Source organism: Coregonus lavaretus (genome assembly GCF_964263955.1).
Source record: "Coregonus lavaretus genome assembly, chromosome: 4".
Taxonomy (NCBI): domain Eukaryota; kingdom Metazoa; phylum Chordata; class Actinopteri; order Salmoniformes; family Salmonidae; genus Coregonus; species Coregonus lavaretus.
In genome coordinates this window covers 72815549-72831766 of record NC_139991.1, presented here as the reverse complement: position 1 = coordinate 72831766, position 16218 = coordinate 72815549, and the positions used below count along the sequence as shown (strand labels likewise).

The 16218-nt window shown below is 43.4% G+C and overlaps 1 protein-coding gene across 3 annotated transcripts; it reads right to left on the bottom strand.

Moving 5' to 3' along the window:
* Positions 1 to 3809: 3809 nt before the first annotated feature.
* hmgcs1 (3-hydroxy-3-methylglutaryl-CoA synthase 1 (soluble)) lies at positions 3810 to 16218 on the bottom strand. Of its 3 annotated transcripts, none has more exons than XM_084160437.1 (10): positions 15214 to 15300; positions 11874 to 12331; positions 11449 to 11574; positions 10741 to 10905; positions 9604 to 9772; positions 9008 to 9178; positions 8496 to 8602; positions 8002 to 8127; positions 7475 to 7632; positions 3810 to 7147 (listed from the first exon to the last, which is right to left on the bottom strand). In XM_084160437.1, the coding sequence occupies exons 1-10, from the start codon at positions 15222 to 15224 to the stop codon at positions 7058 to 7060; spliced, it is 1581 nt and encodes a 526-aa protein (XP_084016563.1). In that variant the 5' UTR covers positions 15225 to 15300; the 3' UTR covers positions 3810 to 7057. The 3 variants fall into 3 exon arrangements, with proteins under 3 accessions (XP_084016563.1, XP_084016564.1, XP_084016562.1); XM_084160438.1 differs by lacking the exon at positions 15214 to 15300 and adding an exon at positions 16083 to 16218 and having other exon boundaries at positions 6636 to 7150; XM_084160436.1 differs by having other exon boundaries at positions 6636 to 7150; positions 15214 to 15323.

The following is a 16218-nucleotide window of genomic DNA, read 5'->3' as shown; positions in this document are numbered from 1 at the left end:
GCCCTCTAAACAATTGTACAATTATGTGTGGTTTTTCGCGTTATTTGTAATTTATTCTGTACATAATGTTTCTGCCACTGTCTCTTATGACCAAAAATAGCTTCTGGATATCAGGTCAGCGATTACTCACCTCGTATTGGATGAAGATTTTTTCTTCAACGAGTCGGATGCGAAGGATATTCTACAGACACCCGACAAGGCCCAAATCCCTGTCATTCGCATGAGAAAGAGACAGAGATATCGTGGACGTAGGTCGGGGTGCCTTGTAAGGATCCGACGGTGAGCGAGTAAACTGCCTCTTCCATCAATCCTATTAGCCAATGTTAAATCATTTGAAAATGAATTGAACGACCTAAGATCAATGTTATCCTACCAACGGGACATTAAAAACGGTAATATCTTATGTTTCACTGTCGTGGCTGAACGACAACATGGATAACATACAGCTGGCGGGATATACGCTACATCGGCAGGATAGAACGGCTGACTCCGGTAAGACAAGGGGTGGCGGTCTGTGTATATTTGTAAACAACAGCTGGTGCATAAAATCTAATACTAAGGAAGTCTCTAGGTTTTGCTTACCTGAGGTAGAGTATCTCATGATAAGCTGTAGACCACACTATTTACCAAGAGAGTTTTCATCTATATTTTTCATAGCTGTCTATTTACCACCACTAACCAATGCTGGCATTAAGATTGCACTGAATGAGCTGTATAAGGCCATAAGTAAACAGGAAAACGCTCATCCAGAGGCAGCGCTCCTAGTGGCCGGGGACTTTAATGCAGGGAAACTTAAATCTGTTCTACCTAACTTCAACCAGCATGTTAAATGTGCAACCAGAGGAAAATAAACTCTAGACCACCTTTACTCCACACACAGATATGCGTACAAAGTTCTCCCTCGCCGTCCATTTGGCAAATCTGACCATAACTCTATCCTCCTGATTCCTGCTTATAAGCAAAAACTAAAGCAGGAAGCACCAGTGACTCGGTTAATAAGGAAGTGGTCAGATTACGCAGATGCTAAGCTACAGGACTGTTTTGCTAGCACAGACTGGAATATGTTCCGGGATTCTTCCGATAACATTGAGGAGTACACCACATCAGTCACTGGCTTCATCAATAAGTGCATCGATGACGTCGTCCCCACAGTGACCGTACGTACATACCCCAACCAGAAGCTATGGATTACAGGCAACATCCGCACTGAGCTAAAGGGTAGAGCTACCGCTTTCAAGGAGCGGGACTTTAACACGGACGCTTATAAGAAATCCCGCTATGCCCTCCGACGAACCATCAAACAGGCAAAGAGTCAATACAGGACTAAGATTGAATCGTACTACACAGGCTCCGACGCTCATTGGATGTGGCAGGGCTTGAAAACTATTACAGACTACAAAGGGAAGCACAGCCGCGAGCTGCCCAGTGACACAAGCCTACCAGACAAGCTGAATCACTTCTATGCTCGCTTCGAGGCAAACAACACTGAAGCATGCATGAGAGCATCAGCTGTTCCGGATGACTATGTGATCACGCTCTCCGTAGCCAATGTGAGTAAGACTTTTAAGCAGGTCAACATTCACAAGGCTGCAGGGCCAGACGGATTACCAGGACGTGTACTCCGAGCATGCGCTGACCAACTGGCAAGTGTCTTCACTGACATTTTCAACATGTCCCTGACTGAGTCTGTAATACCAATATGTTTCAAGCAGACCACCATAGTCCCTGTGACCAAGAACACTAACATAACCTGCCTAAATGACTACCGACCCGTAGCACTCATGTCTGTAGCCATGAAGTGCTTTGAAAGGCTGGTCATGGCTCACATCAACACCATTATCCCAGAAACCCTAGACCACTCCAATTTGCATACCGCCCAACAGATCCACAGATGATGCAATCTCTATTGCACTCCACACTGCCCTTACCCACCTGGATAAGAGGAACACCTATGTGAGAATGCTATTCATTGACTACAGCTCAGCGTTCAACACCATAGTGCCCTCAAAGCTCATCAGTAAGCTAAGGACCCTGGGACTAAACACCTCCCTCTGCAACTGGATCCTGGACTTCCTGACGGGCCGCCCCCAGGTGGTAAGGGTAGGTAACAACACATCTGCCACGCTGATCCTCAACACGGGGGCCCCTCAGGGGTGCATGCTCAGTCCCCTCCTGTACTCCCTGTTCACCCATGACTGCATGGCCAGGCACGACTCCAACACCATCATTAAGTTTTCCGACAACACAACAGTGGTAGGCCTGATCACCGACAACGATGAGACAGCCTATAGGGAGGAGGTAAGAGACCTGGCCATGTGGTGCCAGGATATCAACCTCTCCCTCAACGTGATCAAGACAAAGGAGATGATTGTGGACTACAGGAAAAAAAGGAGGACTGAGCACGCCCCATTTTCATTGACGGGGCTGTAGTGGAACAGGTTGAGAGCTTCAAGTTCTTTGGTGTCCACATCACCTAACGAACTATAATGGTCCAAACACACCAAGACAGTCGTGAAGAGGGCACGACAAAGCCTATTCCCCCTCAGGAGACTGAAAAGATTTGGCATGGGTCCTCAGATCCTCAAAAAGTTCTACAGCTGCACCATCGAGAGCATCCTGACTGGTTGCATCACCGCCTGGTCTGGCAACTGCTCGGCCTCCGACCGCAAGGCACTACAAAGGGTAGTACGTATGGCCCAAGCTTCCTGCCATCCAGGACCTCTATACCAGGCGGTGTCAGAGGAAGGCCCTAAATATTGTCAAAGACTCCAGCCACCCTAGTCATAGACTGTTCTCTCTGCTACCGCACGGCAATCGGTAGCGGAGCGCCAAGTCTAGGTCCAAAAGGCTTCTTAACAGTTTCAATCCCCAAGCCATAAGACTCCTGAACAGCTAATCATGGCTACCCGGACTACTAAATGTTAGTCTAAACGAAATGTGAGATAATGTGTAGAGGCTTTTTATAGTGGAGATGAAGTTCATAAAGTACCTGGCTGGGCTGATGAGACAGTGGATTGCGCAGATGGAACAGAGAAAATAGGCATTTTAATGTCATACATTTAGCTGGTGGTAACTTGTGGAATAGACACCGGCTGGAATGTGGTTTTAACCAATTAGCATTCAAGATTAGACCCACCCATTGTATAAAATACTGAATACTGTGGTAGCACATCAGGAAGGTATAGATGCGGAATGGAACGCAGACCATGGGGGATAGAAGGATGCTGGATTAGCGCAAAATCAACAAATCTGAACTAGCAAAGTGGATGGATATTCAATCCGTCATTATTGATGTATTGTAACAGGCCTACAATGTGGTTTCTAAAGTCCGATTTTGATATATTTGGCTGTTTTCGCTGCATAACAATGAGAAGTTGTCCCTTTTCAGGTTTAGAAGAAGTGACTGCTAAATGCTAACTCGTGTTCGTACAGTATAAACTGGTAGCATAGCTAGCATAGAGAAATCGGTGGTGGTAGTCAAAGTTGTTTTTAACTGTAATGCACTTGATTGGTGACGATGACATGAACATGTATTGGGGTTAACATCCATACAAGCATTATACTCCTATTTTTACCTCAACATAGTGGGAAATACACATATAAATAATACCCTAAATGTAGGATAAGTTTGCTGGGGGACAATAAGGAGATTCGGGATCTTTCCCCTAAGGCATCTTTCCCCAACACATTTCCATGGCATTTCCATTGTTTTGGTCGAGTTTTATTGACCTCTTTACCTCATCTATAAATGTATGGAAATCTGGATACCCCCCCAGCCTATTTCCATATAATGAGCAGGAACCAGTCACTTTAAATGAACAGATATTTATTATTCAGTTCATCTCTTAATACATCTCTACATACATTGTTATTACATAATCTCTATACAGATCGTTTCTATAAAAGAGACACTTGATCAGACACCAATTTATTTATATCTACAAATATAAATAATCATACAGTTAGTACTATACATTACTCACCAATTATTATTTTTTATTATCTGATCTCAGAGAAACTTGTAAACATCAGCCGTACACAAATATAACCATAGAGGCAACTTATCTTGGCTGTTAAAAGTTAAAATATCTGTACATTATTATGAGAACAGCTATTTTCTACATTTAGTACATGCTTATTGTAAGGCTTCTCAAACTTGAGAGATTGGATATTGACAATAAGTGAGCCCCGTGTGCATCTCTGTCGCCCAACGTTGCAGAGGAAATGCAAAACATTTATGTGAAAGAAAAATAAGTATGCCTCCAACACTGTTCCCTTGAAGGCTGATGTTTGCAGGTATTTCTGCCTGAGCATTTTCTGCCTGTGTCAAGATTTGGGTTTCTTTACAGTCTATAACTAGTCCCATCCCTGTCAGTGTAAAAAAAAAACATTTGAGACCTTAGAGGAAACACGACCCTTTCAGGACAGCATCTGTTCCCTTAAGTCTAGTAAGGAAAGACACATCGTAGAGACACAGAACATGACTTTCTTCTGCACACTACATAGAAAGAGAACTTACATTTCACGAGAACTTCTCATACACACACTGTTAGTTGTTGTTGCCCTTCTGACATGAAGGCCCTAACTAAGTATTTCAATATGCCAGACCTAAAATATGATAGTTGCCCTTTCGCCCTCACGTGTCGTCCACTCAAGCTGACGTAGAAAGGCAACCCACTGTGTATTTTGGAATTCTGCAGTTAACATTGTGACTGAGGCACACTCAGCGTGTCTTAACGTCCCCAATGTAATTTGCAGTTGTGACCGATCCCTAGAAATGTGCTGCTTCCAGAATTAGTAGTTTGACACAACCGAAGGGGAGTGCAACACTAATACCCTTTTCGCACTACTGAGCCGAGCCAAGCTGAACCAAGCAGTACCGATGTGGCCTGGTGACAAATCCACCACAGTTGATAGAACTGCACTAGAAAGAACAATGTGAAAATAACAATTCGGATGCCAGCACCGTTTGGGTCGGCACGATAATGTGAAAAGGGTGATGACAGAACAGATAATAACTCCTAAAGACAAGCTGAGTTAACTCATCTTAAGTTTGCAACTTTGCAAAGAAATCAAGCACAAAAATTACATATCGGTTCATCACTATTGTATGCGTATGATGGTACCGGGAAACCTGAATGGGTCTCACATAGGAGCGATGAGCAGCCAACATTTTCTCCATTCAAAGCCTTTTCTAAGGTACTTATTCAAAAATGTATAGAGTTAGAAATATTCCAACCATTTGTAGGACATATGTCATTTAAAACTGATTTCAAAGTTTCAGCACTGAGACTAAATTGACCATGTCAATTTACGTAATTCCATGAAATAGATGTATCTGCTGAAATGTTTTCTAAAAAGATATTTAAGGACAAACACGAACTCAAACAAAATGTTATTTTACATATTGTATAGATTTTCAGAGCCTGGCGAGAATAAAAGCTCTGATAAAACGTCATGCTCAATTGAGGCATTTCACCGTTTTAGTCTATAGTGCATTCACCGCCGCAGAAAACATTGATCACATTATTTAAACGTGTTGTTGAATTGTGGCTCAGTTGGTAGAGCATAGAGCTTGCAACACCAGGGTTGTGGGTTTTGATTCCAACGGGGGACCAGTACAAAAAAATATGAAAATGTACGCACTCACTACTATAAGTGGCTCTGGATAAGAGCGCCTGCTAAATGACTGTAAATGTAACTCAGACCGTTCAGTCCCTCTTCCCTGATATTTGTTCATGGTGGTATAACAAAGAGTCCTAAGAGAAGGTAATCAGACTCTTAGTAGTCTAGCGGTTAAGAGCATTGGGCGAGTAACTGAAAGGTCACTGGTTCGAATCCCCCAGCCGAGTAGGTGAAACATCTGTTGATGTGCCCTTGAGCAAGGTACTTAACCCTAATTGCTCCAGGGTCGCCGTCAATAATGGCTGATCCCTGGCCGTGACCCCACTCTCCCGAGGGTTTTTCAGGGGGTGTTAAGATATGCAAAAAACTCATTTCCAATTCACACGTGTGAAATAGGACAAATATAAGCACCCACCTAATGATTATATTTCCCCTATACAGCAAATGGAGGTATTCTGAAAGCGGTCAAGCTTAACGTATAGTAGGGGTGTAGCTCAAGTCATTACAGCAAGTTGCAATGGTAGTAGCAGCATTTGATAAACAGAGTTAAGAGGCTCCACTTCCCTTTTTATCCCCAAAGGCCTGCAGGCAGTCATGTATCTCAAGCTTCCATTTCCATTTCCTCTTGGTGCCAAGAGTGAAGATAACAGTTTATTTAAAATGGAGCTTCTACTTTTCATCCCTTCTACTTTTCTTCTCAGAATGTCAACAACTGGATCAAATAAATGTACTATGTTTTTTGTTCCACTGTTAAGTTTGCACCATGATAAGTAAGATACTTTTTACCCCCCCTTTTTCTCCCCAATTTCGTGATATCCAATTAGTTACAGTCTCATGGGTCTCCCGGTCGAAGCCGGCTGCAACACAGCCTCGGATCAAACCCTGGTCTGTAGTGACGCCTCTAGCACTGCGATGCAGTGCCTTAGACCGCTGCGCCACTCGGGGTCCCCCCCAGATAAAAAATAATTTAAATAAAAGAATGGGTCCAAATTAAATCAAAAGAGCTTGTTGAAGTTGTTGGGCTATAAATACTTTCTTTTATTCTTTTTGAAAAAGGGAAATGCAAACTTATGTAAAATAATCTTAATAGCCGAAATCGGATCAACATTTTCACCCTGAATTATGTGGAATCTTGAGGACTTTAGTTCCAGGAATGTCTGCTACCTTGATAAACACCTTTCCTTTCCATGCCTCCAATGGAACATGCACATTTCATATAATATTACTCCCCGTTACATATTTGAGAGCAATGATGGTTGAAGATGTGATAGTTAAATAGCTTAGTGTTACGCAGCATTCGGCAATAAGTTAGAAAACATATCTGAGAAGATGGTGCACGGGGGTCCTCTCTGCTAGCATTACAATTGTGTTTCCGATGTCCTTTGTTGGTCGTCCTCCATGTCTACCTGTACCTCACAGAGGTAAGCTTAGCTTAATGATCCCCGTTGCTAACGGTGACCGCCTCGGGACCAGCTGTGGAGGCGGGGAGGCGGGGCATCTTCTTCACTGGGCTTGGGATGTGCTGCTGGGAACAAGGAAGCAACATGGAAAAATCAGTTCATGCTTTTTAATGTCACTTTTTATGTAGCTAATATAATGATTGAATATGGAACAATGGTGAATGTTACATTGAAGCTAGTTTTTTTCCCCTGTCTCTGTGTGCATTTAGTTCTTTTTACGTGTGGTGCCTGCATGCAAACTAAATGTCTCTCAGTGACCTAGCCTCCATACAATGTGCTGCTTCCAGCCTCTAATATGTATGAGTAGTGACTGCAGGGGTTGGGAATATTATTTAATTTATCAATTATTTAATTTCCGATTTACGTTGAACAATACAATTGTATTGTACCTCAGTGGCTGTGGTGGAGTTGACCAGGCCAGCCTCCAGGGGCAGGTCGTCATTCAGGGAGCGTCTGGCGTACTCCCGGCGGTGCTTCTCGTCCACTCGGGTCAGGTACCACGTCCCAGGGAACAGCTCCTCCACAGAACCCTGGGGCACGTAAGGTGCTGGATGGGAAAGGGACGGACATGGTTTCAAATGAAAGGGTGTGTGTGTGTGTGTGTGTGTGTGTGTGTGTGTGAGTATGTATGTGTGTGTGTGTGTGTGTGTGTGTGAGTATGGGTGTGTGTGTGTGTGTGTGTGTGTGTGTGTGTGTGTGTGTGTGTGTGTGTGAGTATGTGTGTGTGTGTGTGTGTGAGTATGTGTGTGTGTGTGTGTGTGTGTGTGTGTGTGTGTGTGTGTGTGAGTATGTGTGTGTGTGTGTGTGTGTGTGTGTGTGTGTGTGTGAGTATGTGTGTGTGTGTGTGTGTGTGTGTGTGTGTGTGTGTGTGTGTGTGTGAGTATGTGTGTGTGTGTGTGTGTGTGTGCAGACATACCTAGGTGGTGAGTATCTTCCCTCAGCTGCATGTTGTCTGCGAACATGGCAGGTGACACCTTCCTCCTAGAGTCCAGTCTGGCCTTGAGGTCACACAGGCTGGCACAGAGCTTATCCAATCCAGAGCCTGAGGGAGGGAGACGGCCAACCAACAGACGATAAATACAGACCCAAGGAAAGACCACATGACTTTCCCAATACCTACTCATTCATATTTCAACTAAATAACCAATGCTCAGTCCAAAAACAACCAGCTCAATCCATTACCCCTAGCACTAGACAATTCTCTTTCCCAGAAGGTAGGTGGCTCTATTGCCTCATTTGCCCACCCATCTAATCCTTAGTGATCTACAAGAAGTGTCAAGACTAGAGGGAGGGGGCAACAGGTTCATTTCTAGTCCCCTGGAGGGTAAATGTCAGTGGAACCCATCTCTGTTGACAAGGCGTTTCCCCCGTCCCATACAGGTGACGGACCCCAGTGTGAGGTGAACCTACCAGGCGTGGCGTCCTGGGAGACTCGGAGGGAGTAGAGTGTGGCGGCAAACCCTGAGCCGTAGGAGAACAGGCCGATTCTCTGGCCTGCCAGGTGCTGAGGTGTGTGTCTGTCCAGGAAAAAACGTGTTACACACACACACACACACACACACGCAAACACTCCCTACGTGTGCCTCTCCATAATTATATAATTTCAGCAACACTTAATTACAGTGTCCTTATTGTTACAGTACTGAGTCATTATTTCTGTAAGTATTGTATAACAACTACTGTAATAACACAGTTATACTGTATTTACACTGTGCTTAGGCATAGGTCAGTAAGGACAATGTAACAAAGAGTAATTACAAACGTTGTTACACTGTCCTTTCAGGCATAATTACACAGTAATAATGACACTAATGTTATGTGCATTTCTTCTTTCTAATGACTAATTCAAGTAGTAATTCAAGTAGTCTTTCAAGTAGTACCTTTATGTACAATTAGTTTACTCTGATTCATAGGAGACTTACTGTGCGATTACAGAAGCAAGGCAGCCGTAGACGGAGGGGGTGTACATGTTGCCGTTCTGGTTGGAGACGAGGAGGGAGGCCTTGGTCTTCTGGTCAAACATCTCCGTGCTGGCCTTCATGAAGGCCTTCTCCACATCCCTGTTGAAGTAGGTCTCCTCCGGCTTCACCTCCCTGCTCAGCACACAGAGAGAAGGATGGAGCCATTTAGAGTAATATATACAGTATATGTAGAGCTGTTTTCAACGCTATTCTGGGGACAAACTGGAACAATATCGCATTTGAGCTTTTTCTAATTTCTCATGCTCTCATCTTTGTTGTTGTAATTGTAACTTCCTTATTATGTAATTGGTATTTTTGCTGCATTTTTGTGAAGCAGGGCTCCCTGGGACTTCCCTATGGAAATAAAGGTTCAATCATTTTGTATATAAGTATTCCAACCAGGAGTTAGGGTAATCTTGGTTGGATTATGATTGGAGGATCAAAGTTACTTGAATAAATGTGCCATTGTAGATGTGTGTGAGAATATATCTATCGTAATTTCTGACCAATCAAAAGTAGCGCACTACATTGATAATACGTTGCCTGAAGGTTCTAACCTGAAAGCCTCCAGGCCACTGAATGGTCCAGTCTCTGTGTTGGGGCTGGGGTGGCTGAGGAAGTCGTTGAGCACCAGACGGGCTAAGGACTTCTGCACCAGCTTGCAGTAGGGAGAGTGGAACACCATGTAGCCAAAGTCCTCCAGGCTGAAACGCTTGTCCACACCCTCTGTGAAGAACACAGGACATGTTTCAGCCACACTGACAGGTGTCGCAGGAAGGCCAAGACAATCATCAAGGACCTCAGCCACCCGAGCCACGGCCTGTTCTCCCCACTTCAATCACTCTGACACGGGCAGTATAGGTGCATCATGGGAAAAACTGTCAGACTGGCCAATAGCTTCTACCCCCAGACCATCAGGCTGCTGAATCACCACCACTAGGCAGCTACCTGCTCTCCCTGTCCCCCTCCTGACCCCCGCGACCCTGTGCATGTAACTAATAAAACTCATCTAATATAAAAACAAAATACACAGTTTTACTCAGATGGTCAATGATAAAACCGGGGTCAAACACTACAGTACCAAATACTTTCAAATACCTGAGCTGCCTCAATTTCAGTTGCCAGGAACAACATAAGCTAACTCAAGCACACCTGAAATACACATATTTGAAGTATTTGAAAGTATTTGGCTAAATGTATTTGACCCAGGTCTGCTAGAAAGGCCGTACAAGAATTCAATCAAGATCATGGTTGGGTAAGTTCCACATTGATATTGATAGTGGGAAAATACAGGCTTTTGTTAAAATGGTCTCTGATACTACAGAGAGGTGGGTGACACAAGGACAAAGTATTCAGGATCACTGTCCAATCTGGTACCTAACCTAACTACTCTCTGTGATGACATTGGCAACAGGCTACTATCACTAAACCAATTTCAGGCCCCGGTGGAAATGAACCTTAGTAAACCTTAGTTAACTTCTTAGACTATAAAGGGATCTATGGGCCTGGCTTAAGCCCACTTGACCTACTTAGGATTCAGCCTAAAGTGTTTTGAATTAACCTGAGTGTTTGAATTGACCAAGGCCTGTTGAATAGGTATGGTGGATGCATTGAAGTGAACAATTATTTTTTTAATCAATGATCAAACAAGCAAAGTGCATCTTATAAAATGTACAAATGATAATTTCTCTCACCTCTTTGCCACTGTGCGTGGATCTTGTTGCGATAGACAGAGTAACAGCGATCCAACGCGCTGAGGTAGCACTCGATAGACAGCTTTCCGTCCACCACAGGATACTCTGACGCCATATCTGGCTTGTAGAAGTCGTAGGCGTGCTGCATGTGTGTACCCCTCAGACCTGCAAGGTCAACCATGATGCACCATTTTACACCCATTGTACACCAGGGTTGGGGTCAATTCCATTTTAATTCCAGTCAAATTCAGAAAGTAAACCAAATTCCAATTCCACATTTTCCTCATTGAAATGCATTGAAGAGAATTGGAATTGGAATTTCAGTTTACTTCCTGAATTGACTGGAATTGAAATGGAATTGACCCCAACCCTGTTGTACAGCATCAAATATATTCAGACAGACAGTGGATGAATGGCTGGCTATCCATGAGACGGAAACATACTGGCGGTGTCTTTGACACATGGCTTGTTGAAATGTAAACAAAGCTGTGTATTCGTCAGTAAGATGAGCAGTGAGTGATATTGTGTGTGTGTGTGTGTGTGTGTGTGTGTACACGCTTGTGTGTCAACTGTTGAACTGACATTGACCTGAACGACATTAACAAACAACAACAGAGGAACTGTGTCTATAATAAACAGGCTGGGGGAGTCATGATTCAGTCAGCGTGTCAACATCAACTATTTCCACACAGTAGGATATTGACCTACCTCTGTCAAAAGCCAGTGGGGCGTTGGGCCCTACCAACATGGCTATCGCACCGGCGCCCCCTGTTGGCCGGGCACTTCCTGTGGCATAAACTGCAATGTCTCCTGCCACCACCAGGGCATAACGACCTACAGGACAGAAAGAGATGTCAGTAAGTAACACAAATACAGAATATTATTTATGAATAACAGAGGATTTCTTCTCTCATTATGGACTGATACATTTGATTTAAGGTTATTCTATTGTCAGCATACTAAGTCTAAGGTAGGTCCATTTAGAGGCAGTGTGTCAGACTTACGCCTTGTGTGTTCTTCAGTCCAAAATTTGACTAAAATAGACAGTCACACACAGTCAAACACACCACACTTGGGAGGGTCAACAAAACATTGACACGATGTCAACACAACGTTAAAACAACGCCTCTCACCGTCCCAGGAGCTGGACTCCACCCAGTTGACGGCGTTGAAGAGGGCGGCGGTGCCCCCATAGCAAGCGTTGGTCGTGTCAATCCCCTCCACGTCCGCGTTGCCCGACTCCTCGAAAAGCTGCATCACAACCGTCTTCACCGACTTGGACTTGTCGATGATGGTCTCCGTGCCCACCTCCAGACGGCCCACCTGGTCGTAGGAGAGGCCATTCCTTTGCATCAGCCGCTGGACCACCGTCAGGCAGAGGGAGTTGATGTCCTCGCGGTCCGAGCAGAAGCCCATTCGCGCCTGGCCCAGGCCCACCGTGTATTTACCAGCGGACACGCCGTCAAACTGCTCCAGCTCGGCCTGGTCCACGTACTGTGAGGGGAAGTAGATCTCCAGGGCGATGACACCCACATCTTTGGGCCACGTGGCCTCGCCGTTGGCTGGGGCTGATCCAGGCATTCTGTATGAGCTGGTTGGGAGAGAGAGAGAGGACAAGGTTGGAGAGAGGTTTTGGAGAGATGTCAATATGGGGAGATTTTTATTCAAGGTGGAATGTGAGGTCAATAGGTTGATATGGGCTGAGAATTAAGTGCAACAGAGTAGTTCACGTCGTTATCCAGACCAGGGTGTGAACAAGGGACCTTCTGCACAAAGACATTTAGTGTTCTAACCAATTGCTCCAACAAAACCGATCAGATTTTCATTCTGAAGCTGGTATCCAAAGGTATTTGCTATTGGTTGCATAATATTTCAAACATACATACTTTTGGTGAATGTAAATCAACTGGGAAAATGACAGCTTGCATAACACCTGTTCTGAGTGTTCTCCCAGTGTGTTGAAGCTTTCTAGCTAATATTGGCTTCCTTGCTAAATGAAAACACAAGCCCATTGGCAACACACGCACGGCCTGCTCATCTCTAATTAGATGAAATGTTAAGTAGGGACAGGGTAAAGGGCATGGGAGGCTGGTAAGTGGTAGTACTTTGATAAGCGGGAACGATGTTGGACGGAATGGATATGCTAGCTAGCTACAAGGAGAGACGGAGAAAGGGTTAGGAGGAATATGGAAGGGGGATGGACCAACTTGAATCTGGCCCAGTGGTGGCAGGTCGTGTAATGGCGGAAGCTCCATGCAATGTTTGATTCTGTTGGCGTGAGTGAAGTCGGTAAGAATGACTGGACGACGGTAATAAACAAGAATGGAGCTAAAAAAAAAGCACAAGTTGGAAATGAACAGCAGCTTCTGGTTGGAGTACGTTTCATGAATAAGGATGCTCATTTGGGAGACCCGTTTGCGGTTACTAAGATGGTGACTGACGAATTGGGAAAGGTGGAGTCGTTCAGAGTGACCAGGAGTGGTATCACGGTGATTACATGTGTATCGAAAGAGCGAAAGGAGAAAGCTCTGTGGCTCTATAAACTTTCAATGTACAAAGTGGAGAATGATAATTTTCAGAGTAAGGTGCCGAATAAAGGTGTCATCTCTGGCGTCTCGCTGGATATCGAGGCTTCATGGTTTAGGGACAACATGCCGAGAATAGTTGGGGCATGTCAATTAACCCGTACTGTGAGCATATGTACAAAAACTACTACAATGTTATAAATGTAAAAACTTTGGCCACCGGTCAAGTATTTGCAGACGGAATATCAGTGTTGAAGAGTCTGAGGATGCAGAATGCTGCAATTGTGATGGGAATCACGTTCCAGAGTTCACTGAGTGCCCTGTTAGGGTGAAGGAGGTCAAAGTAGCGAGGATCAAGGCTGTCGAGCAGGTCTCCTATGCGGAGGCTGTCAAAATTGTTGAGAGAGTAGAGATTATGAAGCTATGGCAGTGGATAACCAGCAGCCTGTTGATGTCGTTCATCAGATAAAAGATTCTGAAATACGAATGGTGAAGGTGGATTTTGTTGCGTTCATTGCGCAGGTGATTAATTGTACAGGACAAACTAATTTTCCAACAAAATCAAAGAGACTAGATATCATTGTGAAAGTGGCAAACATATTATTGGAACTTCAGTACTTCACAGCAGAAACATTGCAGGGAATACTGTCGGAAGATCAGTGGTGTAAAGTACTTAAGTAGAAATACTTTAAAGTACTACTTAAGTCATTTTTTTCGGTATCTGTACTTTACTACTTATATTTTTTACAACTTTTACTTTTACTCTACTACATTCCTAAAGAAAATAATGTACTTTTTACTCCATACATTTTCCCTGACACCCAAAAGTACTCGTTACATTTTGAATGTTTAGCAGGACATGAAAATGGTCCCATTCACTCACTTATCAAGAGAACAACCCTGGTCATCCCCACTTCATCTGATCTGGTGGACTCACTAAACACAAACGCTTCATTTGTAAATTATGTCTGAGTGTTGGAGTGGCTATCCGTAAATAAAAAAATATATATAATAATCTTGCCATCTGGTTTGCTTAATATAAGGAATATAAAAGGATTTATACTTTTACTTTTGATACTTAAGTATATTTTAGCTATTACATTTACTTTTGATACTTAAGTATATTTAAAACCAAATACTTTTAGAATTTTGCTCAAGTAGTATTTTACTGGGTGAATTTCACTTTTACTTGAGTCATTTTCTATTAAGGTATCTTTACTTTTACTCAAGTATGACAATTGGGTACTTTTTCCACCACTGCGGAAGATACTCCCCTCTCTCAGGCTCTAGAGCCTGTGTAGGGATCTGAGTAGACATTTTAAAACTGACTGTAGGATTACATTGGTTTGTAGGGGAAGTCTGAAAAACATACCAGCCTTCTTCTTCCTAGAATTTTTATTGGTGGACTACATCCAAAAAGGTGTATTGACGCCACCTACTGGGTGGGGTGAAAACTGAGAAACTTTAACGCAGGAAAAAAGGGAATGGGGAAGTGTTGATCATCAGGGAAGCAAACAATGTGATCAACAGAGAAATGTCTTGCAGTAGTGAGTAATTGCGCAAGCATGCTTTACGCGTTACTATTTCCTCTATCGTCGCCTTTTTTCATGATTTTTTCTACACTAGCTAGCTAACGTCAGCTGGCTAATAAAAATCCAAGAAAGAGAGTTGGATTCGAAGCTAGGTAGCCACCTCTGCAAGCCCATGGTTGGTCTGCCATCGAGTGTAACTTAGCAACTTGTGTCAGAAGACAATATAGTGAAAAGGATAGCCATAACAAGGCTAACTACAGCTACAGTCTCTACAAGCCATGTCATCCAATTCTAGTTGATGACAGCTAGCTAGCTACTTAGGAAATTCGATGACTAGCTATGGAAAAAATCTGTCCGTTCACATAATCAGTCATCGAGAACATTCACAAAACTATCGACGATAGGTATCATCTTACCTTACAATCATAGGGTAATGACAAGATGACAGTTTGCTGTCCTTAGAGGCTAGCTAACCAGATCATAAGGTCAGAACTCGATGTGACCACAGTCGGACGAAAGAGCCGACGGACCAGCTTCCGCTTCGAATTCTCTGAACAACCGTTCGGCGTAGAATGTTGCAATGTAGCGCGCTAGTTCCTCTTGTGTACCACGTTTGTTACTTTGTAATAACAGTGGTACTTTGTAACAGGGCAAACCCTGGCAGCACGATATGCATCCCAGATTAGATTTAGGATCTATTCTACTAATACCATCAAATCAATTTAATTCAGCACCCACAACAATCTAACTAGTACATTAGCTCAGCTGGTAGAGCACGGCGCTTGAAACGCCAAGGTAGTGGGTTCGATCCCCGGGACCACCCATACACAAAAATGTATGCACGCATGACTGTAAGTCGCTTTGGATAAAAGCGTCTGCTAAATGGCATATTATATTATTATTATATTATTATCTCACTTGGAGCAAAGTTGATACGCACCTAAATTAATAGTCGTTTAGGCTACTAATTTGGAGCAAAGTTTCCTATCCTATATCAATTTAGATTACTTTATCAACTTTGATAGCAAAGTAAATAACAGAATACTGATGATTTATCCATCACAGACAGAACACTCTCAGTTGACAATCTTGTCCCATGTGTACAGAAGCCTAACTTTTATCGTCATTTTGCCTAGTTTAAAATAAGATATTCCATAAAACCAAAGATTGGTGTAGCCTATTCAATTGGTATAATTACTTTTATAGTAGGCTATACTGCTATAGCCTAGTATACCTTCGTGAGGATTGGAGAAAGGCAATCCCGTAATCAAAACCGTGTACTCACCTTGAAAAAGTAAGTGGTCTATCACTTAAATTATATAACCAGGCAAACTTTAGTCCCTTCACACTTTCTTGGTAGTAACTACTGACTTTAACATGCAAAACATCAATCCATTTATATATGACGAGTGTCCTGTACC